Source organism: Patiria miniata, unplaced genomic scaffold (assembly GCF_015706575.1).
Source record: "Patiria miniata isolate m_02_andy unplaced genomic scaffold, ASM1570657v1 HiC_scaffold_17, whole genome shotgun sequence".
In the NCBI taxonomy this organism is placed as follows: Eukaryota; Metazoa; Echinodermata; class Asteroidea; order Valvatida; family Asterinidae; genus Patiria; species Patiria miniata.
This window is the reverse complement of record NW_024037055.1, coordinates 7,380,318-7,403,780: the sequence shown is the minus strand read 5'-3', so window position 1 is coordinate 7,403,780 and position 23,463 is coordinate 7,380,318. Positions and strand designations below refer to the sequence as shown.

General features: G+C 38.9%; 1 protein-coding gene across 1 annotated transcript; it reads right to left on the bottom strand.

Moving 5' to 3' along the window:
• Positions 1-5,260: 5,260 nt before the first annotated feature.
• LOC119724006 lies at positions 5,261-7,815 on the bottom strand. Its single transcript, XM_038194926.1, has 2 exons — positions 7,785-7,815; positions 5,261-6,831 (listed from the first exon to the last, which is right to left on the bottom strand). The coding sequence occupies exons 1-2, from the start codon at positions 7,813-7,815 to the stop codon at positions 5,261-5,263; spliced, it is 1,602 nt and encodes a 533-aa protein (XP_038050854.1).
• Positions 7,816-23,463: the final 15,648 nt, after the last annotated feature.

Genomic DNA, 23,463 nt, shown 5'->3' with positions numbered 1-23,463 from the left:
GAATAAAAAAGGGTTTATTAAAAGGTTTTGTACAATTTTAATTAGTGTGTTACAGAATCGATCGATTTTACCAAACAATGTAGCCTTATTTATAAGCGGGACGACTGAGATGATAGTTAGAAATATTGAAGTTGCAGTTTGGAATTTGTTTAGATCTGATTTGCATACGACGTAAACAAGTCTCTTATCGTGAATCGTTTTTTGAGCGGGGCTATGTGATATGGAGCAATACATAATAGGTTATTACTATATTGTGTTTCTATTTGATGTAGTTGTCATGGGCTATTTTAAGAATAAGGGACGTTTGCAATACAGTCGTTGTTGAGCAACAAAGGGGATTCCCCGTTACCCAATTAAAGCTGCGCAATAATATCATATAATTACAGCAGTTAACAATCAGGGTTTTTCAGAATGTGTATTTTACCCCAACGATATCACTCCATTAATGCAATGCAGAAGCCCTGTATTTTCTTTTGATTATCAGGTTCTCGAGTTGCGATCGCATTCTTTAAGAAGTGTTAAATACAACATAATATGGCATTTTATGTGCATTTTTATAGCAGCAAGGGATGGAGTTGTGCAACTTTCTTGACTTGACTTTTGTGCTAATCAAATACAATCATAAGAATGATTAGTCATCTCCTTCTGCTCGATGAGTTTTGTATCATCACAATAGTTATACTCCCTTTAAAAAAATGGACTTGCACACCGCGGCCAACCACCCCCATACTTTCAAATCCAAATCGTTGATCTTCAAGGCTGCATTTTGTATATGGAATTGTTTTGAATAAAAGTCCTCTCTGGAGTTTATAGGATCAGATTTTAAGAAGAAAAAAAAGAACGACATACATTGTTGAATGCATTCCTTCATAGCCTGGCGGTTATTTGTTGTTTTGTCAAAACCAATTGAACAGCCGGATGAAAACCTGGGGGTTCTCTATCAAGGGGGGGGGGGGGGGAACACCAAAGGAGGAGAAAAAAACCACACACACATTCGCTGATGCAATCACAATTTTTAAGTATACCTGTCCATTTTACAGATCATATATTCGGGGCAAAGGCTCCATCAACCTTCGTAAATGGAAGCGATCACAATGTAAAATTCAAGTCAATATCACATTGACAGGCACTTGTAACAAGGCTTACATTAAGTGTAAATAATGTAGCTGATCGTTACAACTTTTATTCCATTTCTTTACCCAGGGTATCCTCAAACAGTTAAAAACTGGTTTTCATTGGGGCTCTGCATGCACAACAAATTATTACATGATGTTAAGTAGAGCTAAACTCATAAGAAAAAGTACACTAGTTGGTGAAACATACGACGAACAATTACACGTATCTCAGAAATATTAAACAAAAGCTATATACATTGTTCATATTTTAAACATTCAACTATAATAATGCATTGACTGATCACTGGATGGGTGAAAACCCAACAAAAACTATTTTGGGGAAACTACGGAAAATTCCCGATCCGGCTCCAAATTAATACCGTGGCAACCAAGTATCAGTATAGATCCGTAGATCAGCGCATTTTCAACTAAAAATCACTCGTGTACTTATCGCTTTACGTAGTTTATACAAGAAATATTTATTTCTGATGAAGTTGTTCATGCAAATTATTCCATATATTCGCACCACTCACAGCGAAACTTTTGACATAACATTCGTTTTTGGCTACAGGAACTTCCAATGCCTTGTAAGTGGATTGTCTTGTTTCAGGAATCTGCGTAAATGGTGTAATAAGATTCGTCATACAAAGGAGTATTCTGAAATGGTAAAGGCGATACATGAACAAAAGAAAAATAAAGATGATATAGTATTTTGTGTCATTATAAATCGAAAACTGTCACTGAACTTCAAACAAACTACATGATTGTCTTTTTTCACCAATCTGTGTAAATGGTGTGGAAAGATTCGTCATGTACAAAGGAGTATTCTGAAATGGTAAGGGCGATACATGAACGAAAGACAAATAAAGAGGACAGTATTCTGTATCATTATAAATCGAAAACTGTCACTGAACTGCAAACAAACTAAATGTATTGTGTTTGGTTGATTAACAGTCTTAGTCAGTGAATACAATATATACCCGAACGACTTAACAACTAACGAATCAAAAATAAGCAATAGAAAAACGAAATAATGTAAATAATGTAGCTAATCGTTACAACTAAATTATTCCATTTCTTTACCCACTCGATACCCAAACAGTTAAAAACTGGTTTTTATTGGGGCTCTGCATGCACAACAAATTATTACATCATGTTAAGTAAAGCTAGACTCATAAGAAAAAGGACACTGATTGGTGAAACATACGACGAACAATTACACGTATCTCAGAAATATTAAACAAAAGCTATATACATTGTACATATTTTAAACATTCAACTATAATGCATTGACTGATCACTGGATGGGTGAAAACCCAACAAAAACTATTTTGGGGAAACTACGGAAAATTCCCGATCCGGCTCCAAATTAATACCGTGGCAACCAAGTATCAGTATAGATCCGTAGATCAGCGCATTTTTAACTAAAAATCATTCGTGTACTTATGGCTTTACGTAGTTTATACAAGAAATATTTATATCTGATGAAGTTGTTCATTCAAATTATTCCATATATTCGCACCACTCACAGCGAGACTTTTGACATAACATTCGTTTTTGGCTACTGGAACTTCCAATGCCTTGTTAGTGGATTTTCTTGTTTCAGGAATCTATGTAAATTGTGTGAAAAGATTCGTCATGTACAAAGGAGTATTCTGAAATGGTAAAGGCGATACATGAACAAAAGCAAATAAAGAGGATATAGTATTTTGTGTCATTATAAATCGAAAACTGTCACTGAACTGCAAACAAACTAAATGTATTGTGTTTGGTTGATTAACAGTCTTAGTCAGTGAATACAATATATACCCGAACGACTTAACAACTAACGAATCAAAAATAAGCAATAGAAAAACGAAAGCAAAGAAAACCAAAACAGGAACAAGCAATATGCAAGTATGCAACATATCTGGACCTAGATTGTTAGTTGAGCGACCACCACCAGACGATAGGAACATTACGCTGTATGACATGCAAAATCAAATGTCCACTGAAGTACATATATTTACTATCAGACATTATAGCAAGTTTCTTAAATGTCAATTTTGTGCATGTTTTAGATTGTACAATTACGATACTAGTTATGTCTTTCATGATCAGTGACACCAACATAAGTACAGTCGACTCTCGTTATAACAAGGTCGATGGGACTAGCCAAATCACCTCTTTATAACAGGAATGTTGTTATAAAAGGACAGCGAAACAAAGAAACACAAAGATAACCTGAAATTTGGGACCTCAGAATTTGCTCTTTATAAGCAGAACCTCTTTATAAAGGTGATCTTTATAATGAGAGTCGACTATATACATTCGAGTTATAGTACGGCTTTGGGTTTTAAGGATTCCTTTTAAAAAATGCATTTATATAAAATGTAAAATGTATACATTTTACTGTTAAAATTGTAAATTGTAAAAGTTGTAAATAATAATTTGGAGTAATTTACTTCTTACTACATGTACAGGATTGACTGAACTTTGTAACCATGATTTTTTTTTTAATACGAGTTATGAGATTATTTACACTTCATTGACAGATCAAATGGTTTTTGTTGTTGTTGACCCCTTATCTCGATAGCTAGAAAATATCAAATCAAAAGTGTAGTTGGTAACAACCTGTTGCATTATGTTCGGACAACTTAACGAATGTTCTACATCAAGTAATAATAATTGTCTTAACTTTGCTTCATAATCTTTTTGTTCATCATCAATATATTAATGCACTTTAAATCCAAAGTGTTCACTTTTACCTTTCTCATCTTTCATTTCTATACTTTGCTACTTCGTTACGAAACAACACCATATTTTTGTACATTACAAGGACTCCTAACCCTTGGGAGATAAATACAGCTATGCGCATCCACGGGGCTTTAAAATAAAATAAAAAGGTTAAAAAAAAAACACCCTCTCCTGTGCACGAACCATAGACATAGTATAGTCTATGTGTGAGGCCAAAAAAAAAAAAAAAATACTCGGTCTCTGGTCAGTGCGCGCGTCGATTTTAATCATGCGCGTCAACCTTTTTTTTCTCTTCAAATTAACACGGAAGCTACAACAGCGCCCTCTTTTGCCGCACCTCCTCAAATTTTTATACCAAGGAGCACCAAGGAATGGGGAAATTGCACCAAGGAAAATGATAAAGGGCACCAAGGCAAATTATGGAGGACACCAATGTATAATGAGGACACAAAAAAGCAAAATAGTACCCATCTTGTCTGTACAATTCAAGCTTGAAAAAAAAAGCTACAAAAAAAAAAAACCCGCGTCGCCGCATCAATTCCGGAACTTCGGTCTGACCAGAGACCGAATATTTATTTTTTTGGACTGACCCTTGGTTTTTATTAAAGTCGGTAATATTGGGGAATAGGACTCGGCTTCTCAGTTCTGTGGTGATTTATTCTGACTCACTGAAAGATGAACATACGGGAAAGGGAAACTCATGTTAGACAAGGTGTTCCTTCGACTGTGGTTAGCATTGGAATCTCTTTTAAAAAATATTTACAAAATTACAATCATTAATATGAATCTTAACACTAAGCCAAATAGTCAAAACGTTCAAGGATAGATTGGAAAGATGGCTGCCATTTCCCGCCAAACTCTACCTAACGGCTGCCATCTCGAAATTGTCTTTAAATAAGACAAAAACTTAAGCAAATAAAACAACTCAAGTCTTTGCAACGACTGCTTTCAAGATAATCAAGTAAAGTTTTTCGATAGAAACATCTAAGGTCCTCTAAGGATAAAGAGAAAATGAGATTTTATTTTTTGCTTTATGTGGAACATTGTCCAAACATTGTTTTTAAGCCTATAATCATCTGGACGAAAAAAATATAACATGATTAGGGCCTACATGAATATTGAATCGTATTAACACAACCATGGAAAGTGAATAAAATATAACTAGGTAAAACAATTACCTGAAAGATATGGGCAAGGGGAACTCAGTTTAAGTCAAGGTGTTCCCTCGGCTCCGGTTAGCATTGGAATGGCGCTAACGCGGGCCGCGCCCCGTATTCCGAATCTCTATTGTGGCAACGGCGAAAGTGATTGGTCAATGAAAATGAATATTCAAAACGATGTTTTGAATAAGAAATAAAACTTTCATTTGCAGGGTAAATTTACAAAAGAATAAGGGGGGGGTTACTTTTTTACGCCTTTGACATACGGATCTCGCGCACGCACAAATTGTCGTCACTTGAGTCGTCGAGTGTGCCAAATGATACATCCAACCACGATTCCTCACTCTCTTTGCAACACCGTGCAAAAGTCTTACAGTTGTTGAAAGCCAGTGAGTACTTGCACGTTTCATCGCCAATCTTTGATCTTGCTCTCTCAATGACCTCATCAGGCGCAGCGCAATCATTGTCATACAGCAGCCTGTACACGGGGGGTATGAAATCAAGTACCTCTTCCACCACACCGTTTTTGTAGGTGTGATGTACCACCCTGACCTTACCCTTAACTGGGTCGCAATCTACGACTATGGCATGGTGTCTCGGATGTAATGAAAAGCCGTAGAAGACAACATGATCGCCTCGTTGCAAGTCACCAATCTCCACAGCCCTGTCATCTCTCCCGATGCATGAGGCAAATTTACGCGCAATCCAAGGTCCAAGAGGCGTTATTACAGCCCCAGCAAAAATTCCACCCACGACCCCTCCTACTATACCCCCTATAAGGAAACCTGCTACTGTTCCGATACCAGGACAAATGAGCATTCCAATCGCCATTCCCCCAAATGATCCTGCCACGCTTCCCCCTATGCACCCGGCCTTAACCAGCGCTTCAACAGCACGCTGAATGGACCTTTGAACAAAATCCACCCGGGATATTTCACCATTGGCCCTTTTATGGTAAATCTTGCTAAGGTCATAGACACACCAAATTCCCTCAATGAGAAGTGCGACACCAGCACCTACGCAATAGAACCCGTCGAATGAAATCTGACACGCTTCGATAGATATATCTACAGTTCCCTCACTGAATAAATTTGCCAATTGTTCTGTGCACTCTTTAAGCACGACAAGGGATGCATCACAAAAGCATCTGCTGAGGATGGCCATCATGGTTGAAGCACAAATTTTCAACACATGAGTCAGCCAGACAACCTGGCAGCTCTGTGCAAAACCTGTCTTGCAATACGAAGCGTACGCTTCGCAGTTATCCCTCAACAAATGGTATTTACCAGGGGCATATAACATGGCTCTAGCCCGGGCAATAACCAGCTCAGATGGGTTTATCTTAGTAACCTCATCAGAGTAGTCAATGCGGAACAATGGCCCCTCTTGATTCTGCAGGTCAATCTCATCCTCCTTCCTCTCCATCTTACGCGCTTTCTTGTCCCGTGCCCATTGTATGACTTTTACCTCATTACCGACCTCTGACACGATGGCATGATGCCAGTAGCCCTTAGGCCGATGCCAAGCGATGTGATCCCCCACCTTCAGGGAATCGCCCTCGAACTTGAAATTCTTGCTCATGGTGCGACTACCGCTTACCTGGAAGGCCGGGTCGCTCTCAACTTCCATCTTGAGCTGCTTCTTGAGGACGACATTGTCGACGTTCACATAGTGGCGGGTGTTGTCATTATTTGGCTGAAACAGGAACCGCTCTTGCAGCCACTCTTGACCGCACCCAGCACAACGGACGCCGAGTAGCTGATCTCCATGGTAGTAGGGTTGACCCTCGAAAGTAGCTTTGTTGTGATAGGCACAGGGTTCTGTGGGGTTTAAACAGAACAAACAACTTGAATGCATAATATATTTTAATGCAGGGGTGGGGAGGTTCAAACGCTTCTGTGGTGTATTGTACACAGGATGCAGAGGCACGATGCAGAGTAAAATTAGGTGGCTCTCAAGAAGTCAAATAGTGAAAAAAAATAACACGACGTTCAAATTAAATAATATTGCCCGTCTTTCTATTTTAACAGAAACCACCTTAATTATACAGTTGGTCATTATGCGCGGTGTTATAGAGAAGCAGTGGGGAAAAAAGGACAGCGTGCTTCGACATAATTAGTCCTATACCATTGGTTTTGTTCTATTTTTTTCCTGTATATTTTTAAGCTCTAGCAGGAGCTTCTCCATGTCACTTCGTAGTCGGTCGGTCGGTCAGACGGTCGGTCGGTCTGTCCCGAAAAAGTGATCAAAATACGAGCCCCCTATGTCTTCCATAAAAAATAACTAGCAAATGTTAACGTTAAAAAGCAAACCAAACAAATTAAATACAAAATTTGTTCGTAACAATTCCTAAAATTGTTCATAAAAATTGTGTAAACGGAGGCAAAATATGTGCAGTAATGTTATTTTTTTTACTCAGTATAGCACGCTACATTTTATGGGAAACTTAGGGGGCTTTATTTTGTAGATTTTCGGGGACAGATTAGAGCAGCATGATTTTCGCGTGGGACGGCACGTGGGATTCCGTTCCGCGAATAATTTTTTTCCCCAAGAGCATGCGCATTATACATCGTTGTTGAGCGCCCTCTACGATACTTTTTTGATACGTAGGCAGGTATATTACCATGATGAATTTCAAGGATTTGTCAAGCTTGGGCCATATTAATGAAACCTTACCAAGCCTAGTTGGTTGTAGTTTTTTACTAAGCATAGTTGGAAACTAATTGATATTCATGAAACATTACTAGCGTTAGTTAAATTTTAAGTTTCTTACTAAAGTTAGTGTTGACCCAGGGCAACTCCATGACACTAGTAAGCAACTATATCATTATTTGTTGTGTCAGACTTGGCTCTTTAGGTGGCTTTCCCCCTCCGATTGCCTTCTAGGACTTAATTCTCATTTTTGACAGGCATTCTCTTGACTAAGTTTGGACAATCTAATTTTTAAATATCCAATGATCTTTCAACCTGTGAACATTTGAACGGTGTTGGATGAGAATAGCTGCCCATGCATCATTCTCTTTATTGTTAGTGTTTGCATCCTGATGATTAGCATCAAATGTATATTTTAATTCCTCATACTTGTCTGCCATAAAGAGTTCTCATTTTGAGAATAATTTGCCCTAATTCCTTGCCATTTTTGTAGCCATGTCTGATAACCTAGCTTTATATGCAATTCATGCTAGAGGATTTGATGTTGATTCACTTACATGCAGACGCAGAACACTGTACAACATAATTATAGACCTGGGGATAGTTTTTGCTAAACCACGCAGATGCTCGACATGGATTAGCCTAACACACCTCACACTATTGTATTTGTTGTCATCAGATTCCATTTATGCCCACTCCACCAAAACACACCCAATTCCAGTTACTCACGTATGCAACTAAATTCTCCTATAGTAGTTAGCAAGGTTCTTAGCAAGGTTTCATGAATTACAATTTAGTTGTCAACTCCATAGTAGACTACTAGGCATTTTAGTGTCTTACTAAGGCCCAGTTGGCTGCTAAGCTAGTATACATGTAAATGGGCCCAGTTCAATAGGGTCGTGATTTTATACCGCAAGGGATCCTGCGATGTATTACCATTTTTACCCGTTTTTTCCCTTTCCAATCTGAGACTTTGGAGGATTTTTTTTAAGGGAAGAAAGTCCGAATTTCATTACGTTCGAATTCATTTTTTTTCTTCTAAGTTTGTATATTTTTTCTCATGTTTTTAAGAGAAATCCAAAACGTAATACGCAAGACTTTCATGCAAGACGGCTATAGCTTATTGTGCACTCGCACTTGATTTATGTGATCCAAAACAAGTGCGAGCGCACAATAATCTCTGGCGAAAAATGCGACGCCGAGAGCACATATGGAACACCATACTTTTGGTCAATTTGGGGGACATTTACTCCTTCTGAATACCGTCCAACCACTACACAAAATACCACGTGACTACATGTAGAACATTACTGTATAGACCTATTTGCCTTCATTAAAAAACTTTCCATGAACATCTTTCCGATTCCGATGTATTACATTTGTGGAAATTTCAATTTGGTAGTTATATTTTGTTGGAAACTTATGTATGGGGCTTATTAATTTTGTGGTCAATATTCGGGGACAGACATAGGCCTATCCAAAATAAACGCGCATGCGCAATGATCGAACCAAAACTCGTGTTCCGAAAGCTTTCGTCCAGCTGAGAGTGCATTCTACGACCACGGCATAGCATTTGTTCAATTAGTCAATCGTTTTGGTCAAAGTATTTTTTGGAGACAGGCCGGCTGACAGACAGACAGACAGACAGACGGACCGACCGTTTGACCGTCCGGCCAACCACCAAGTGACAAGTAGAAGCTCCTGGCAGAGGTCAACAACTAAGCCACTGGCTTAGTGTTAGTGTAACTTAACACAATAGTGTAGGCCTTGTTCTGAAACAAGAGAATATGCGAAAGTTTGCATGTGTCCTTTCCCACGCATGACATCGTTAATATCGTTTTAATTTTAAACAATCCCAACTTCCCATTGGTATTATTTATTTAAAAAAAGGAATCGTTTCTAAACTCTAATTGGAAAATAACATATGATTCTTTCTGTTGAAAGTATAAAACTAATGTCGAAGGCCCCATTCGACTCGTTTTACCTTTCTTTTCCATTGTAGCCTTTTTTGTTCTGGGGTTACTTGTTAGATTCTTCGTGAGTCAGCCTGCAATCCATTCAAGAAACAAAAAGAAAGGAGAGGTGCCGTGTTACATTCTCAACAAGTGGCTCTTCACAAACAGGCAGTTTATCCCACATAAATTATAGATTTTTAGGCAAAGCAATTTAATGTTCTCGACTTCGCAATTGTGTATGCAAAGGAACTCCACAACAAATTCGGAGTTTCGCGCATTTATGTCTATGCTTATATTTTTCTGACTTTTTCTAACAAATTTCATGAAAATCTCAAAGACGCAAGTGAAGGATTGATGCAGTCTTACCTCGTTACATTACATGCGTCTGGGCGCATAGGCCTACTGCCGTTGGTTAAGAATGTGCAGCCATCGATGCTTCGGCAGGTCGGGTTTCTATAAAATAGAATATAAGATCTCACCATCATGATTGCCACAAACCATTTGTTATTCAAATAGGCTCGCATCTTGTGTAACAATTATAAAGAAAAGTAATCCGTTTCATCACAGATGCAATGTGTCAACACAATAGGCCTACACACAAAAACAATCACACAGCCTTACATGATCAAGAATGTTTACGAACATCGTAATGAAAAAAAACCCACGGTATCATGAAACCCTCAAATAAATCTTTTTTTAGAGAGAGAAAATTACCTCTGATGCATCCGGCAACCACAGCTGCAAGTATAGCCTGTTGGCGCGGCGTCCGTGGATTATCAGGATAGACCTGTAGATCTAACGCGTTTCAGGCGCCTGAGAGGGTACGTACCGGGTGCGTTATGGCGCAAATAGTTTCCTCCTGTCTATTTAAGCAAGACAATACCACTGCCCTCTAACCCGCTTATATATCCTTCCGCCTTTTTTGTGGTTTTAATAATTCGGTATAATTGTTGTTGTTATTTTTTTGTGTTATTCTGCAATGTAGCACAAAGAAAATGAACATTGATCATTGATCATCGGACCCACTTGATATGTAAAAAGAATATTTAAAATCATCCGGCTTCGTTCAAACTCAATCACAAGATACCGGCCATTGTCAGCTGCATGGCAAAGAAAAGGAATCGTTTTTGTCGGGTTGCCAGGTACAGGGTCATATGTCAGGAGACTGAAGAGCTATGCGCGATAGGTATAAATAACGGGTTTCAGTCAACATCAATCGAGTGACTGTTTTCAACAGTCAAGGGCTCTCAGCCTACATAAAGCAGGATTGACTGGCTGTGACTGTTTAAGTAACTTGATGTACCTGTGCTTTGACTGTAAATGATTGATAAGACAGCAGTACTACCACAGTTGCCTGAATGCTTTTGTATGTTGACTGAATTTGACTAGTCTTAGTGTTTGCTTGAAATATTATCGGACTGTTTGTGACTAGCCTGTGTAGAAGGCATAGCAGGGGAAGTGGGTGGAACTTTTAACTGTTTGTGAATGTTAAAACAGTAGGAGGATGAATGAAGCCTCATTTGTAAGCAGGACGATTTGAGATAATAGGTGGAAAGTACAAATTGAAGTTGCAGGTTGGAGTTTGTTCAGCTCTGATTTGCATACGATGTAAACAAGACTCTTGTCATTAACCTGTTTTTGAGGGGGTGGGGGGCTATGTGACATGGAGCTATATAGTTTATCATTATATCGTGTTTCTATTTGATGTAGTTGTCATGGGCTATTTTAAGAATGACGTTTGCAATACAGTCGTTGTTGAGCAACAAAGGGGATTTCCTTGCCCAATAAAAGCTGCGCCACAATATACTTACACAGCAATCATATAACATTACAGCAGTTAACACGCAGTGTTTTTCAAAATTTGAAGTTAACCCTAACGATATCACTCCATGCATTAATGCAATGCAGAATCCCTGCATTTTCTTTTTATTATCAGTTTATCGAGTAATGATCGCATTCTTTAAAAAGTTTTAAATTTACCGTATACAACCTATATGGCATTTTATTTGCGTTTCATACTGCAAGGGATGGAGTTGTGCAACTTTCTTGACTTGACGTTTGTTCTAATCAAATACAATCATTAGAATGATTTACCATCTCCTTCTGCTCGATGAGTTTTGTATCATCACAATAGTTATACTCCCTTAAAAAAATTATGGACTTGTACACCTCGGCCAACCAGCCCCATTTTACTTTCAAATCCAAATCGTTGATCCTCATCATATGGATGCATTTTGTATACCGTGGAATTGTTTTTAATCAGAAGTCCTCTCATATTAAGTTGCCTGTTCCAATAGTGTTTACTGACTTAACATCATAATATTATCTCAAAGGAGTTTAAAAGGTCCGATTCTAAGAAAAAGAATTGTACATTGATATATGCATTCCTTTAGCCTGGCGGGCTGCTGTTTTTTTTGTCATAACCAATTGAAGATCCGGAGGGCAACCGGGGGGGGGGGGGTTCTCTATCAAGGGGAGGTGGAGGAAAACACCCTTTAGAAACAAGAACATTCATTGATGTCATCACAACTTTTAAGTATACCTGTCCATTTTACAGATTATTTATTCGGGGCAAATCCTTCATCAACCTTCGTAAATGGAAGCGATCACAATGTAAAATTCAAGTCAATATCACATTAACAGTCACTTGTAACAAGGCTTGAGAATATGAATAATGTAAATAATGTAGCTGATCGTTGTAACTATTATTCCATTTCTATACCCACTCGAATTCCAAACAGTTAAAAACTGGTTTTCATTGGGGCTCTACATGCACAAAAAAAATATTACATGATGTTAAGTAAAGCTAAACTCATAAGAAAAAGTACACTAGTTGGCGAAACATACGACGAACAATTACACGAAATATTAAACAAAAGATATACATTGTTCATATTTTAAACATTAAACTAAAAGGCATGAAATACTGATCACGGGATGGGTGAAAACCCTACAAAAACCATTTTGGGGAAAAATACGGGGAAATTCCTGATCCGGTTCCAAATTAATACTGTGGCAACCAAGTATAACTAAGTGGATCAGCGCATTTCGAACCAAATATCACTCACGTGCAAATATTATGGGAGACCAGAGAGGCCACATAAAGCTTATTCTCGGTCATAACCCCATCTAAAAACACGTTAAAATTGTGCAGCAGCAGGATTCCAGTCAAACCAGTGAGTTTGGCGGTTTTGAGGCATCATCTTTCATTGAAAAAAAAAACCTTTTTCATTTTGCCGACGCGCATGGCTGCGGCGACGCGCACGCATACCAGAAACCGGAGACTTTTTTTTGTGGCCTAAAAGGGTTTGCACAATTTTAATTAGTGTGTTACAGAATCGATAGATTTTACCAAACAATGTAGACTTATTTATAAGCGGGACGATTGAGAGGATAGTTGGAAATAATAAATTGAAGTTTGGAATTTGTTTAGATCTGATTTGCATACGACGTAAACAAGTCTCTAGAGCGGGGCTATGCGATATGGAGCTATACATAATAGGTTATCACTATAATTGTGTTTCTATTTGATGTTTAGTTGTCATGGGCTATTTTAAGAATAAGGGACGTTTGCCATACAGTCGTTGTTGAGCAACAAAGGGGATTCCCCGTTACCCAATAAAAGCTGCGCAATAATATCATATAATTACAGCAGTTAACAAGCAGTGTTTTTCTAAATTTGTAGTTTACCACAACAATATCACTCCATTAATGCAATGCAGAAGCCCTGTATATTTCTTTTGATTATCAGGTTCTCGAGTTGCGATCGCATTCTTTAAGAAGTGTTAAATTTACCGTATACAACCTAATATGGCATTTTATGTGCATTTTATAGCAGCAAGGGATGGAGTTGTGCAACTTTCTTGACTTGACTTTTGTGCTAATCGAATACAATCATAAGAATGATTAGTCATCTCCTTCTGCTCGATGAGTTTTGTATCATCACAGTTTTACTCCCTTACAAAAATAATGGACTTGTACACCGCGGCCAACCACCCTCATACTTTCAAATCCAAATCGTTGATCTTGAAGGCTGCATTTTGTATATGGAATTGTTTTGAATAATAGTCCTCTCTGGAGTTTATAGGATCAGATTTAAAGGAAAAAAAAGAGAACAATATACATTGATGAATGCATTCCTTCATAGCCTGGCGGTTATTTGTTGTTTTGTCAAAACCAATTGAACAGCCGGATGAAAACCTGGGGGTTCTCTATCAAGAAGGGGAGGGGGGGGGGGGGGAGAGAAAAGCACCAAAGGAGGAAATAAACAAAAACAAAAACAACACACACATTCGCTGATGCAATCACAATTTTTAAGTATACCTGTCCATTTTACAGATCATATATTCGGGGCAAATCCTTCATCAACCTTCGTAAATGGAAGCGATCACAATGTAAAATTCAAGTCAATATCACATTTACAGGCACTTGTAACAAGGCTTACATTAAGTGTAAATAATGTAGCTGATCGTTACAACTTTTATTCCATTTCTTTACCCAGGGTATCCTCAAACAGTTAAAAACTGGTTTTCATTGGGGCTCTGCATGCACAACAAATTATTACATGATGTTAAGTAGAGCTAAACTCATAAGAAAAAGTACACTAGTTGGTGAAACATACGACGAACAATTACACGTATCTCAGAAATATTAAACAAAAGCTATATACATTGTTCATATTTTAAACATTCAACTATAATAATGCATTGACTGATCACTGGATGGGTGAAAACCCAACAAAAACTATTTTGGGGAAACTACGGAAAATTCCCGATCCGGCTCCAAATTAATACCGTGGCAACCAAGTATCAGTATAGATCCGTAGATCAGCGCATTTTCAACTAAAAATCACTCGTGTACTTATCGCTTTACGTAGTTTATACAAGAAATATTTATTTCTGATGAAGTTGTTCATGCAAATTATTCCATATATTCGCACCACTCACAGCGAAACGTTTGACATAACATTCGTTTTTGGCTACAGGAACTTCCAATGCCTTGTTAGTGGATTGTCTTGTTTCAGGAATCTGCGTAAATGGTGTAATAAGATTCGTCATACAAAGGAGTATTCTGAAATGGTAAAGGCGATACATGAACAAAAGAAAAATAAAGATGATATAGTATTTTGTGTCATTATAAATCGAAAACTGTCACTGAACTGCAAACAAACTACATGATTGTCTTTTTTCACCAATCTGTGTAAATGGTGTGGAAAGATTCGTCATGTACAAAGGAGTATTCTGAAATGGTAAGGGCGATACATGAACGAAAGACAAATAAAGAGGACAGTATTGTGTATCATTATAAATCAAAAACTGTCACTGAACTGCAAACAAACTAAATGTATTGTGTTTGGTTGATTAACAGTCTTAGTCAGTGAATACAATATATACCCGAACGACTTAACAACTAACGAATCAAAAATAAGCAATAGAAAAACGAAATAATGTAAATAATGTAGCTAATCGTTACAACTAAATTATTCCATTTCTTTACCCACTCGATACCCAAACAGTTAAAAACTGGTTTTCATTGGGGCTCTGCATGCACAACAAATTATTACATCATGTTAAGTAAAGCTAGACTCATAAGAAAAAGTACACTAGTTGGTGAAACATACGACGAACAATTACACGTATCTCAGAAATATTAAACAAAAGCTATATACATTATACATATTTTAAACATTCAACTATAATGCATTGACTGATCACTGGATGGGTGAAAACCCAACAAAAACTATTTTGGGGAAACTACGGAAAATTCCCGATCCGGCTCCAAATTAATACCGTGGCAACCAAGTATCAGTATAGATCCGTAGATCAGCGCATTTTTAACTAAAAATCATTCGTGTACTTATGGCTTTACGTAGTTTATACAAGAAATATTTATATCTGATGAAGTTGTTCATTCAAATTATTCCATATATTCGCACCACTCACAGCGAGACTTTTGACATAACATTCGTTTTTGGCTACTGGAACTTCCAATGCCTTGTTAGTGGATTTTCTTGTTTCAGGAATCTATGTAAATTGTGTGAAAAGATTCGTCATGTACAAAGGAGTATTCTGAAATGGTAAAGGCGATACATGAACAAAAGCAAATAAAGAGGATATAGTATTTTGTGTCATTATAAATCGAAAACTGTCACTGAACTGCAAACAAACTAAATGTATTGTGTTTGGTTGATTAACAGTCTTAGTCAGTGAATACAATATATACCCGAACGACTTAACAACTAACGAATCAAAAATAAGCAATAGAAAAACGAAAGCAAAGAAAACCAAAACAGGAACAAGCAATATGCAAGTATGCAACATATCTGGACCTAGATTGTTAGTTGAGCGACCACCACCAGACGATAGGAACATTACGCTGTATGACATGCAAAATCAAATGTCCACTGAAGTACATATATTTACTATCAGACATTATAGCAAGTTTCTTAAATGTCAATTTTGTGCATGTTTTAGATTGTACAATTACGATCCTAGTTATGTCTTTCATGATCAGTGACACCAACATAAGTACAGTCGACTCTCGTTATAACAAGGTCGATGGGACTAGCCAAATCACCTCTTTATAACAGGAATGTTGTTATAAAAGGACAGCGAAACAAAGAAACACAAAGATAACCTGAAATTTGGGACCTCAGAATTTGCTCTTTATAAGCAGAACCTCTTTATAAAGGTGATCTTTATAATGAGAGTCGACTATATACATTCGAGTTATAGTACGGCTTTGGGTTTTAAGGATTCCTTTTAAAAAATGCATTTATATAAAATGTAAAATGTATACATTTTACTGTTAAAATTGTAAATTGTAAAAGTTGTAAATAATAATTTGGAGTAATTTACTTCTTACTACATGTACAGGATTGACTGAACTTTGTAACCATGATTTTTTTTTAATACGAGTTATGAGATTATTTACACTTCATTGACAGATCAAATGGTTTTTGTTGTTGTTGACCCCTTATCTCGATAGCTAGAAAATATCAAATCAAAAGTGTAGTTGGTAACAACCTGTTGCATTATGTTCGGACAACTTAACGAATGTTCTACATAAAGCAATAATAATTGTCTTAACTTTGCTTCATAATCTTTGTGTTCATCATCAATATATTAATTCACTTTAAATCCAAAGTGTTCACTTTTACCTTTCTCATCTTTCATTTCTATACTTTGCTACTTCGTTACGAAACAACACCGTATTTTTGTACATTACAAGGACTCCTAACCCTTGGGTGATAAATACAGCTATGCGCATCCCACGGGGCGTTAAAATAAAAAGGTTATAAAAAAACACCCTCTCCTGTGCGCGAACCATAGACATAGTATAGTCTATGTGTGAGGCCAAAAAAAAAAATACTCGGTCTCTGGTCAGCGCGCGCGTCGATTTTAATCATGCGCGTCAACCTTTTTTCCCCTTCAAATTAACACAGAAGCTACAACTCCTCAAATTTTTGTACCAAGGAGCACCAAGGAATGGGGAAATTGCACCAAGGCAAATGATAAAGGGCACCAAGGAAAATTATGGAGGACACCAATGTATAATGAGGACACAAAAAAAGCAAAATAGTACCCATCTTGTCCGTACAATTCAAGCTTGAAAAAAAAAGCTACCAAAAAAAAAAAAAAAACCCGCGTCGCCGTGTCAATTCTGGAACTTCGGTCTGACCAGAGACCAATTTTTTTTTTTTTGGACTGACCCTTGGTTTTTATTAGAGTCGGTAATATTGGGGAATAGGACTCGGCTTCTCAGTTCTGTGGTGATTTATTCTGACTCACTGAAAGATGAACATACGGGAAAGGGAAACTCAGGTTTGACAAGGTTTTCCCTCGACTGCGGTTAGCATTGGAATCTCTTTTAAAAATATTTACAAAATTACAATCATTAATATGAATCTTAACACTAAGCCAAATAGTCAAAACGTTCAAAGATAGATTGGAAAGATGGCTGCCATTTCCCGCCAAACTCTACCTAACGGCTGCCATCTCGAAATTGTCTTTAAATAAGACAAAAACTTAAGCAAATAAAACAACTCAAGTCTTTGCAACGACTGCTTTCAAGATTTTCAAGTAAATTTTTTCGTTAGAAACATCTAAGGTCCTCTAAGGATAAAGAGAAAATGAGATTTTATTTTTTGCTTTATGTGGAACATTGTCCAAACATTGTTTTAAAGCCTATAATCATCTGGACGAAGAAAATATAACATGATTAGGGCCTACAGAATATTGAATCGTATTAACACAACCATGGAAAGTGAATAAAATATAACTAAGTAAAACAATTACCTGAAAGATATGGGCAAGGGGAACTCAGTTTAAGACAAAGTGTTCCCTCGGCTCCGGTTAGCATTGGAATGGCGCTAACGCGGGCCGCGCCCCGTATTCCGAATCTCTATTGTGGCAACGGCGAAAGTGATTGGTCAATGAAAATTAATATTCAAGAAGTTGGTTTGAATAAGAAATAAAGGTTTGCAGGGTGAATCTACAAAAAGAATTAGGGGGATACTTGTTGTTGAATAAGAAATAAAACTTTCATTTGCAGGGTGAATTTACAAAAGAATAAGGTTTTTTTTTTTTTTTTTTTAAACTTTTTTACGCCTTTGACATACGGATCTCGCGCAGCAGCCAATTGTCGTCACTTGAGTCGTCGAGTGTGCCAAATGATACATCCAACCACGATTCCTCACTCTCTTTGCAACACCGTGCAAAAGTCTTACAGTTGTTGAAAGCCAGTGAGTACTTGCACGTTTCATCGCCAATCTTTGATCTGGCTCTCTCAATGACCTCATCAGGCGCAGCGCAATCATTGTCATACAGGAGCCTGTACACGGGAGGTTTGAAATCAAGTACCTCTTCCACCACACCTTTTTTGTAGGTGTTATGCACCACCCTGACCTTACCCTCAACTGGGTCGCAATCTACGACTATGGCATGGTGTCTGGGATGTAACCTATTGCCGTAGAAGACAACATGATCGCCTGGTTGCAAGTCACCAATCTCCACAGCCCTGTCATCTTTCCCGATGATCGAGGCAAATTTACGCCCAACCCAGGGTCCAACCACAGGCGCTACTACAAACTTACGGATCTCGCCCTGCAGCACGCACACATCGTCGTCACTTGAGACGTCAGATAAAGAATCCTGCTGTGAGCAGGATAAGGGACGGACGTCACGGCAGCGACGGCTATCGATATTCTTCTTTTCTTTGCAACACCGTGCAAAAGTCTTACAGTTCTGGAAAGCCAGTGAGTACTTGTACGTTTCATCACCAATCTTTGATCTGGCTCTCTCAATGACCTCATCAGGCGCAGCGCAATCATTGTCGTACAGGAGCCTGTACACGGGAGGTATGAAATCAAGCTCCTCTTCCACCACACCATTTTTGTAGGTGTTATGCACCACCCTGACCTTACCCTTAACTGGGTCGCATTCTACGACTATGGCATGGTGTCTCGGATGTAATGGAAAGCCGTAGAAGACAACATGATCGCCTGGTTGCAAGTCACCAATCTCCACAGCCCTGTCGTCTCTCCCGATGCATGAGGCAAATTTACGCGCAACGGGTCCAGTCACACTATGCGCTAAAAACTTACCAAGAAGTCCACCCGCGACCCCTCCTACTATACCCCCTATAAGGAAACCTGCTGCTGTTCCGGGACCAGGACAAATAAGCGTTCCAATCGCCATTCCCGCCGCTGATCCTCCCATGCTTCCCCCTATGCACAACCCAGCGCTAGCCAGCGCGGCAAAAGCACGCTGCATGGAGCTTTGAACAAAATCCACCCGGGATATTTTAGCATTGGCCCTTTTATCGTGAATTTTGCTAAGGTCATAGATGCAACACGCTCCCTCAATGAGCAATACGACACCAACGCCTACGCCAAAGATTCCTTTGGATGCAGTCTGACACGCCTCGATAGATACATTTGCCATTCCTTCTCTGAACAATACTATTGGCACTGGTCCTGATGGGACGTTGTGAACAAAGAGGGCTGCATCACAAAAGCATCTGCCGATTGTGGTGAACACGACTGAAGCGGCAATTTTCAACGCTCGCTTCAGCCAGATAAGCTGGCAGCTCTGTGCAAAACCGGTCTTACAATATGAAGCTAACACTTCGCAGTTATCCCCGAAAATACTGTATTCACCAGGGGCACCTAACATAGCTCTAGCCCGGGCAATAACCAGCTCAGATGGGTTTACCTTAGTAACCTCGTCAGAGTAGTCAATGCGGAACAACTGCCCCTTTTGTTTTTTCAGGTAAATCACACTTTCTGTCCTCTTCATCATTTTTTTACATGCTTTCAAAATCTTTTCCCACTGAATGACTTTGACCTCTCCTGTGTCAACAGTGTCATCAAAGACTTCTGACACGATGGCATGATGCCACCACCCCCCAGGCCGTTGCCAAGCGAGGTGATCCCCCACCTTCAGGTCATCGCCCTCGAACTTGAATTTCTTGCTCATGGTGCGACTACAGCTTACCAGGAAGGCCGAGTTGCTCTCAATTTCCATCTCGAGTTGTTTCTTGAGGACAACATTTTTGACCATTACAGAGGGACGGGAGTCAACTTTGTCTGGATGGAACAAGAACCGCTCTTGCAGCCACTCTTGACCGCACTTAGTACAACACATGCCGAGTAGTTGACCTTCATAGTGGTAGTATCGATACTTCGAAGTTTTGCCGTTGGCACAGGTGCACTCAGGGAGATTCTGAAAAGATCCTGTGTGTGGTATTAACAGAACAGATTGCTTGACTGCACATTTTTGCTGGGAACAGGGTAGGCTGAAAAAGATTTTGCAGTTCATACATGTATTTATGGTACATGGTGAAGGCCCACGATGCGAAGTAAACTTCGATGGCTCTCAAATAGTCAAATAGTGAAAAATGTACACGACTTTCAATCAAATAAATATTTATCATTGCCCGTCTTTCTATTTCAGCAGAAATCACATTTAGCAAAGTTGGTCATGTGCGCGGTGTTAAAGACCTAGCACACGGTTAGAGAAGCAGTGGAAAAAGTAGACTGCTGTCCGGCCCCCTTAATTATATGGGGACCGGTGTAGCATGAGTTCATGTTTTATGAAATACGGACTCATTGGTGGTATTGCGCATATGCTCATGCATAGAAAATTAGGAGATAACCGGTCACGTGAGAGGGTTTAATCAAAAAAAGGGAAAAGAGGATGATTTTCATACGAGTCCGATTTTCATATGACACCGGTAACTATGGCTCTGTGGATAACGGGTGATACTCAGACTAGGTTTTATTTTCGAAACCTTTGCTTCGGCTTCGGCTTCGGCTTCGGCTTCGCCCCCTACTTCTGAATCACTGAGAGGCAAACTAAACGAAATTATTCCAACTTTTGTCTTCACATCAACCGATTGAATGTTCCTGAAGCATAACATGCACCAAAATGTAGCTCGGGGCCTAACGTCGGGGCCTAAAGTGTCATTAAGCCGACTGAGACGAAGCCAAAGCCAGTCGTTTCGAAAACGCTGGTAGGTTATATTAAGGGAATAAATGTGTGTTTGGGAGGTATTATAACACTTTGTTTAGGACCGGTTTGAGTCTGGATGGGCGACAATTACCCGAGGCGAAGCCGAGGGTAATTATCGCCCATCCAGACTCAAACCGGTATAATTCGTCAGATCGGTGTGCGACATCGCGTAAAGCTGCAATTCAAAACAATTCAAAACATGATTTAGCAACTTTTGATTTGAAATTGAGATCCTAGAATACTATTTTTCTCGGAATATACAGCTGAAGCTGAGCTGAAACTTCATTAGATTAGTTGATCAGTATTCTTCATTAGATTTCGAACACTTTTGTTGCTTCAAACGAACAAAATGCACAAATTACAAATGATGGACTATATCTTTAAAGTCTTTGATTGGCACGCACATGCGCATCAAGATTGTTTATTTGTAAATCGCTGTTCAAGTTTTGTGCTTCGCTCGTAGCCCCCGCCCCGCAAACAGGGTGCTGGGAAGGGCTGATGAGCTTCACAGAATCTTGTGGAGAAAGTGGGGATGGCATTCTGGGTAACTTATCATACCCATGCAATATAAACAAATCCATCTGCAGCTGTTTAAGTCCGCGGTTAGTTAATGCGCGCAAATGCTATCCGAAAACTTTCTCATAGAAATGCATACATTCCATACCGAATATGATTTTTTTTTCATTGCGTACCATGTGGAAAAAAATTCCCTTCGTGAATTCGAAACGGAGCCTGAGCAAGTGACGGGAATTGAAAATTTACAAGTTTAAGAGATTTTTCTACATTATGACGCTTTTCAACGAAAAATAAGCACTTATGAATGGGAATAAAAGAGTAGTGATTCGGTCTTAACGGCCGTTTAAAAAGTTGCAGGGCCGCGGCCGTGATCGATGACTTGTAAGTCACAGGTCACGCAAAATCTATCAAATCAAAGCTTCAATTCATCAGCCCTTCTCGGTGTCCTGTTTGCAGGGCGGGGTAGGCCTAACGAGCGAACTTTTGTGCATGCATGGGCGCCGTCCCGGTGATTGAACTCACGATTATCAAGAAACCCACGCTTGTCTTACCAAATAAGTGCATAGGTTGTAAATATTGAACAGCAATATATTCCGCTTTATATTGGCATTTGCCAGACTTTCAAATTCAGCAAAAGTCGAAGCTCATTAGTTACCTCTGAAATTGTACATTCGTGGCCTTTTGCCTATTTTGCAATAGGCTGGTTGTTCACAAACATTACCGTTGTGATTTTCAATGCATATCAGGAGGCGGAATTCAGACTTATATACGTCATGCATATCATTTGCGGACGTTACACGGAATTCCGTGTTATGGCAACCTCGTCCCCATTGCTTAACTTATTTCCAACCTCGTTTCCAATAGTTAGCCCTGGATAGGAAACTTTCTTCCCGTATCCTGATTTGATACCGTAATGGATTTTTATCGTGTACTTGGTGTTGTTATTTCCAACTTGCATTACGTGTTTTCACGATCATTGTAATTATAACGTCCACGCCTTCTCAAAAATACCCCTTTCCTTTCCAATTTGTTCATATTAATATGAAATGTGATACTGCATATTGGCAGGATGAGATTGTAACATTTCACTTCGAAAACATCGTGTTTTCGTAACTCACGGCGCGACGAATAGATGCTGTTTTTTTCTTATCCCAGACACCGAATAAAAAACAAACGCTAATGTAACGCATATGCAGGCACCAGACTATTCCTCACTTGTATACGTGTTCAAACATCATGCAATTGATCCAATACAAAATAGCAGGGTGAGAGAGCAGGTAGTGGTGGGCGCGTACTGCTCGACACCCTGGGGACGAGGTTGGCGTAATGGAAGATTCACAGTGCTAATCTGTCCCCATTTTGAAGTCCGAAGGACAACGGGGTAAGGGAACCAGACTATGGATAAAGGACTGAGTGCTTGGACCAAGATATGTTAGTGGGTTACGCAAAACCCAGCCATAAGGCGTATTGGTCACATTTTTGTTTTATGTGTTGATTCTGTCTATTTTTTGCTTTTAGTGTGAACCACACTAATTAAGTCATTGGCTGTAAGTGTAACTTAACACAAATGGCATAGTGTAATAAGCCTGGAGATTCAGAAACAAGGGAATTTGCGAAAGTTTGCGCCCTTTCCATGCATGATGTCGTAAATATCATTTTGATTTTAAACAATCCCAACTTCCCATTGTCATTATTCATTTACCAAAAAAAAAAAAAAGGAAATCGTTTCTAAACTCCTATGGGAAAATAATATGTAGGCCTAGATTCCTTCTGTTGAAAGTATAAAAATAATGTCGAGGGCCACATTTGACTCGTT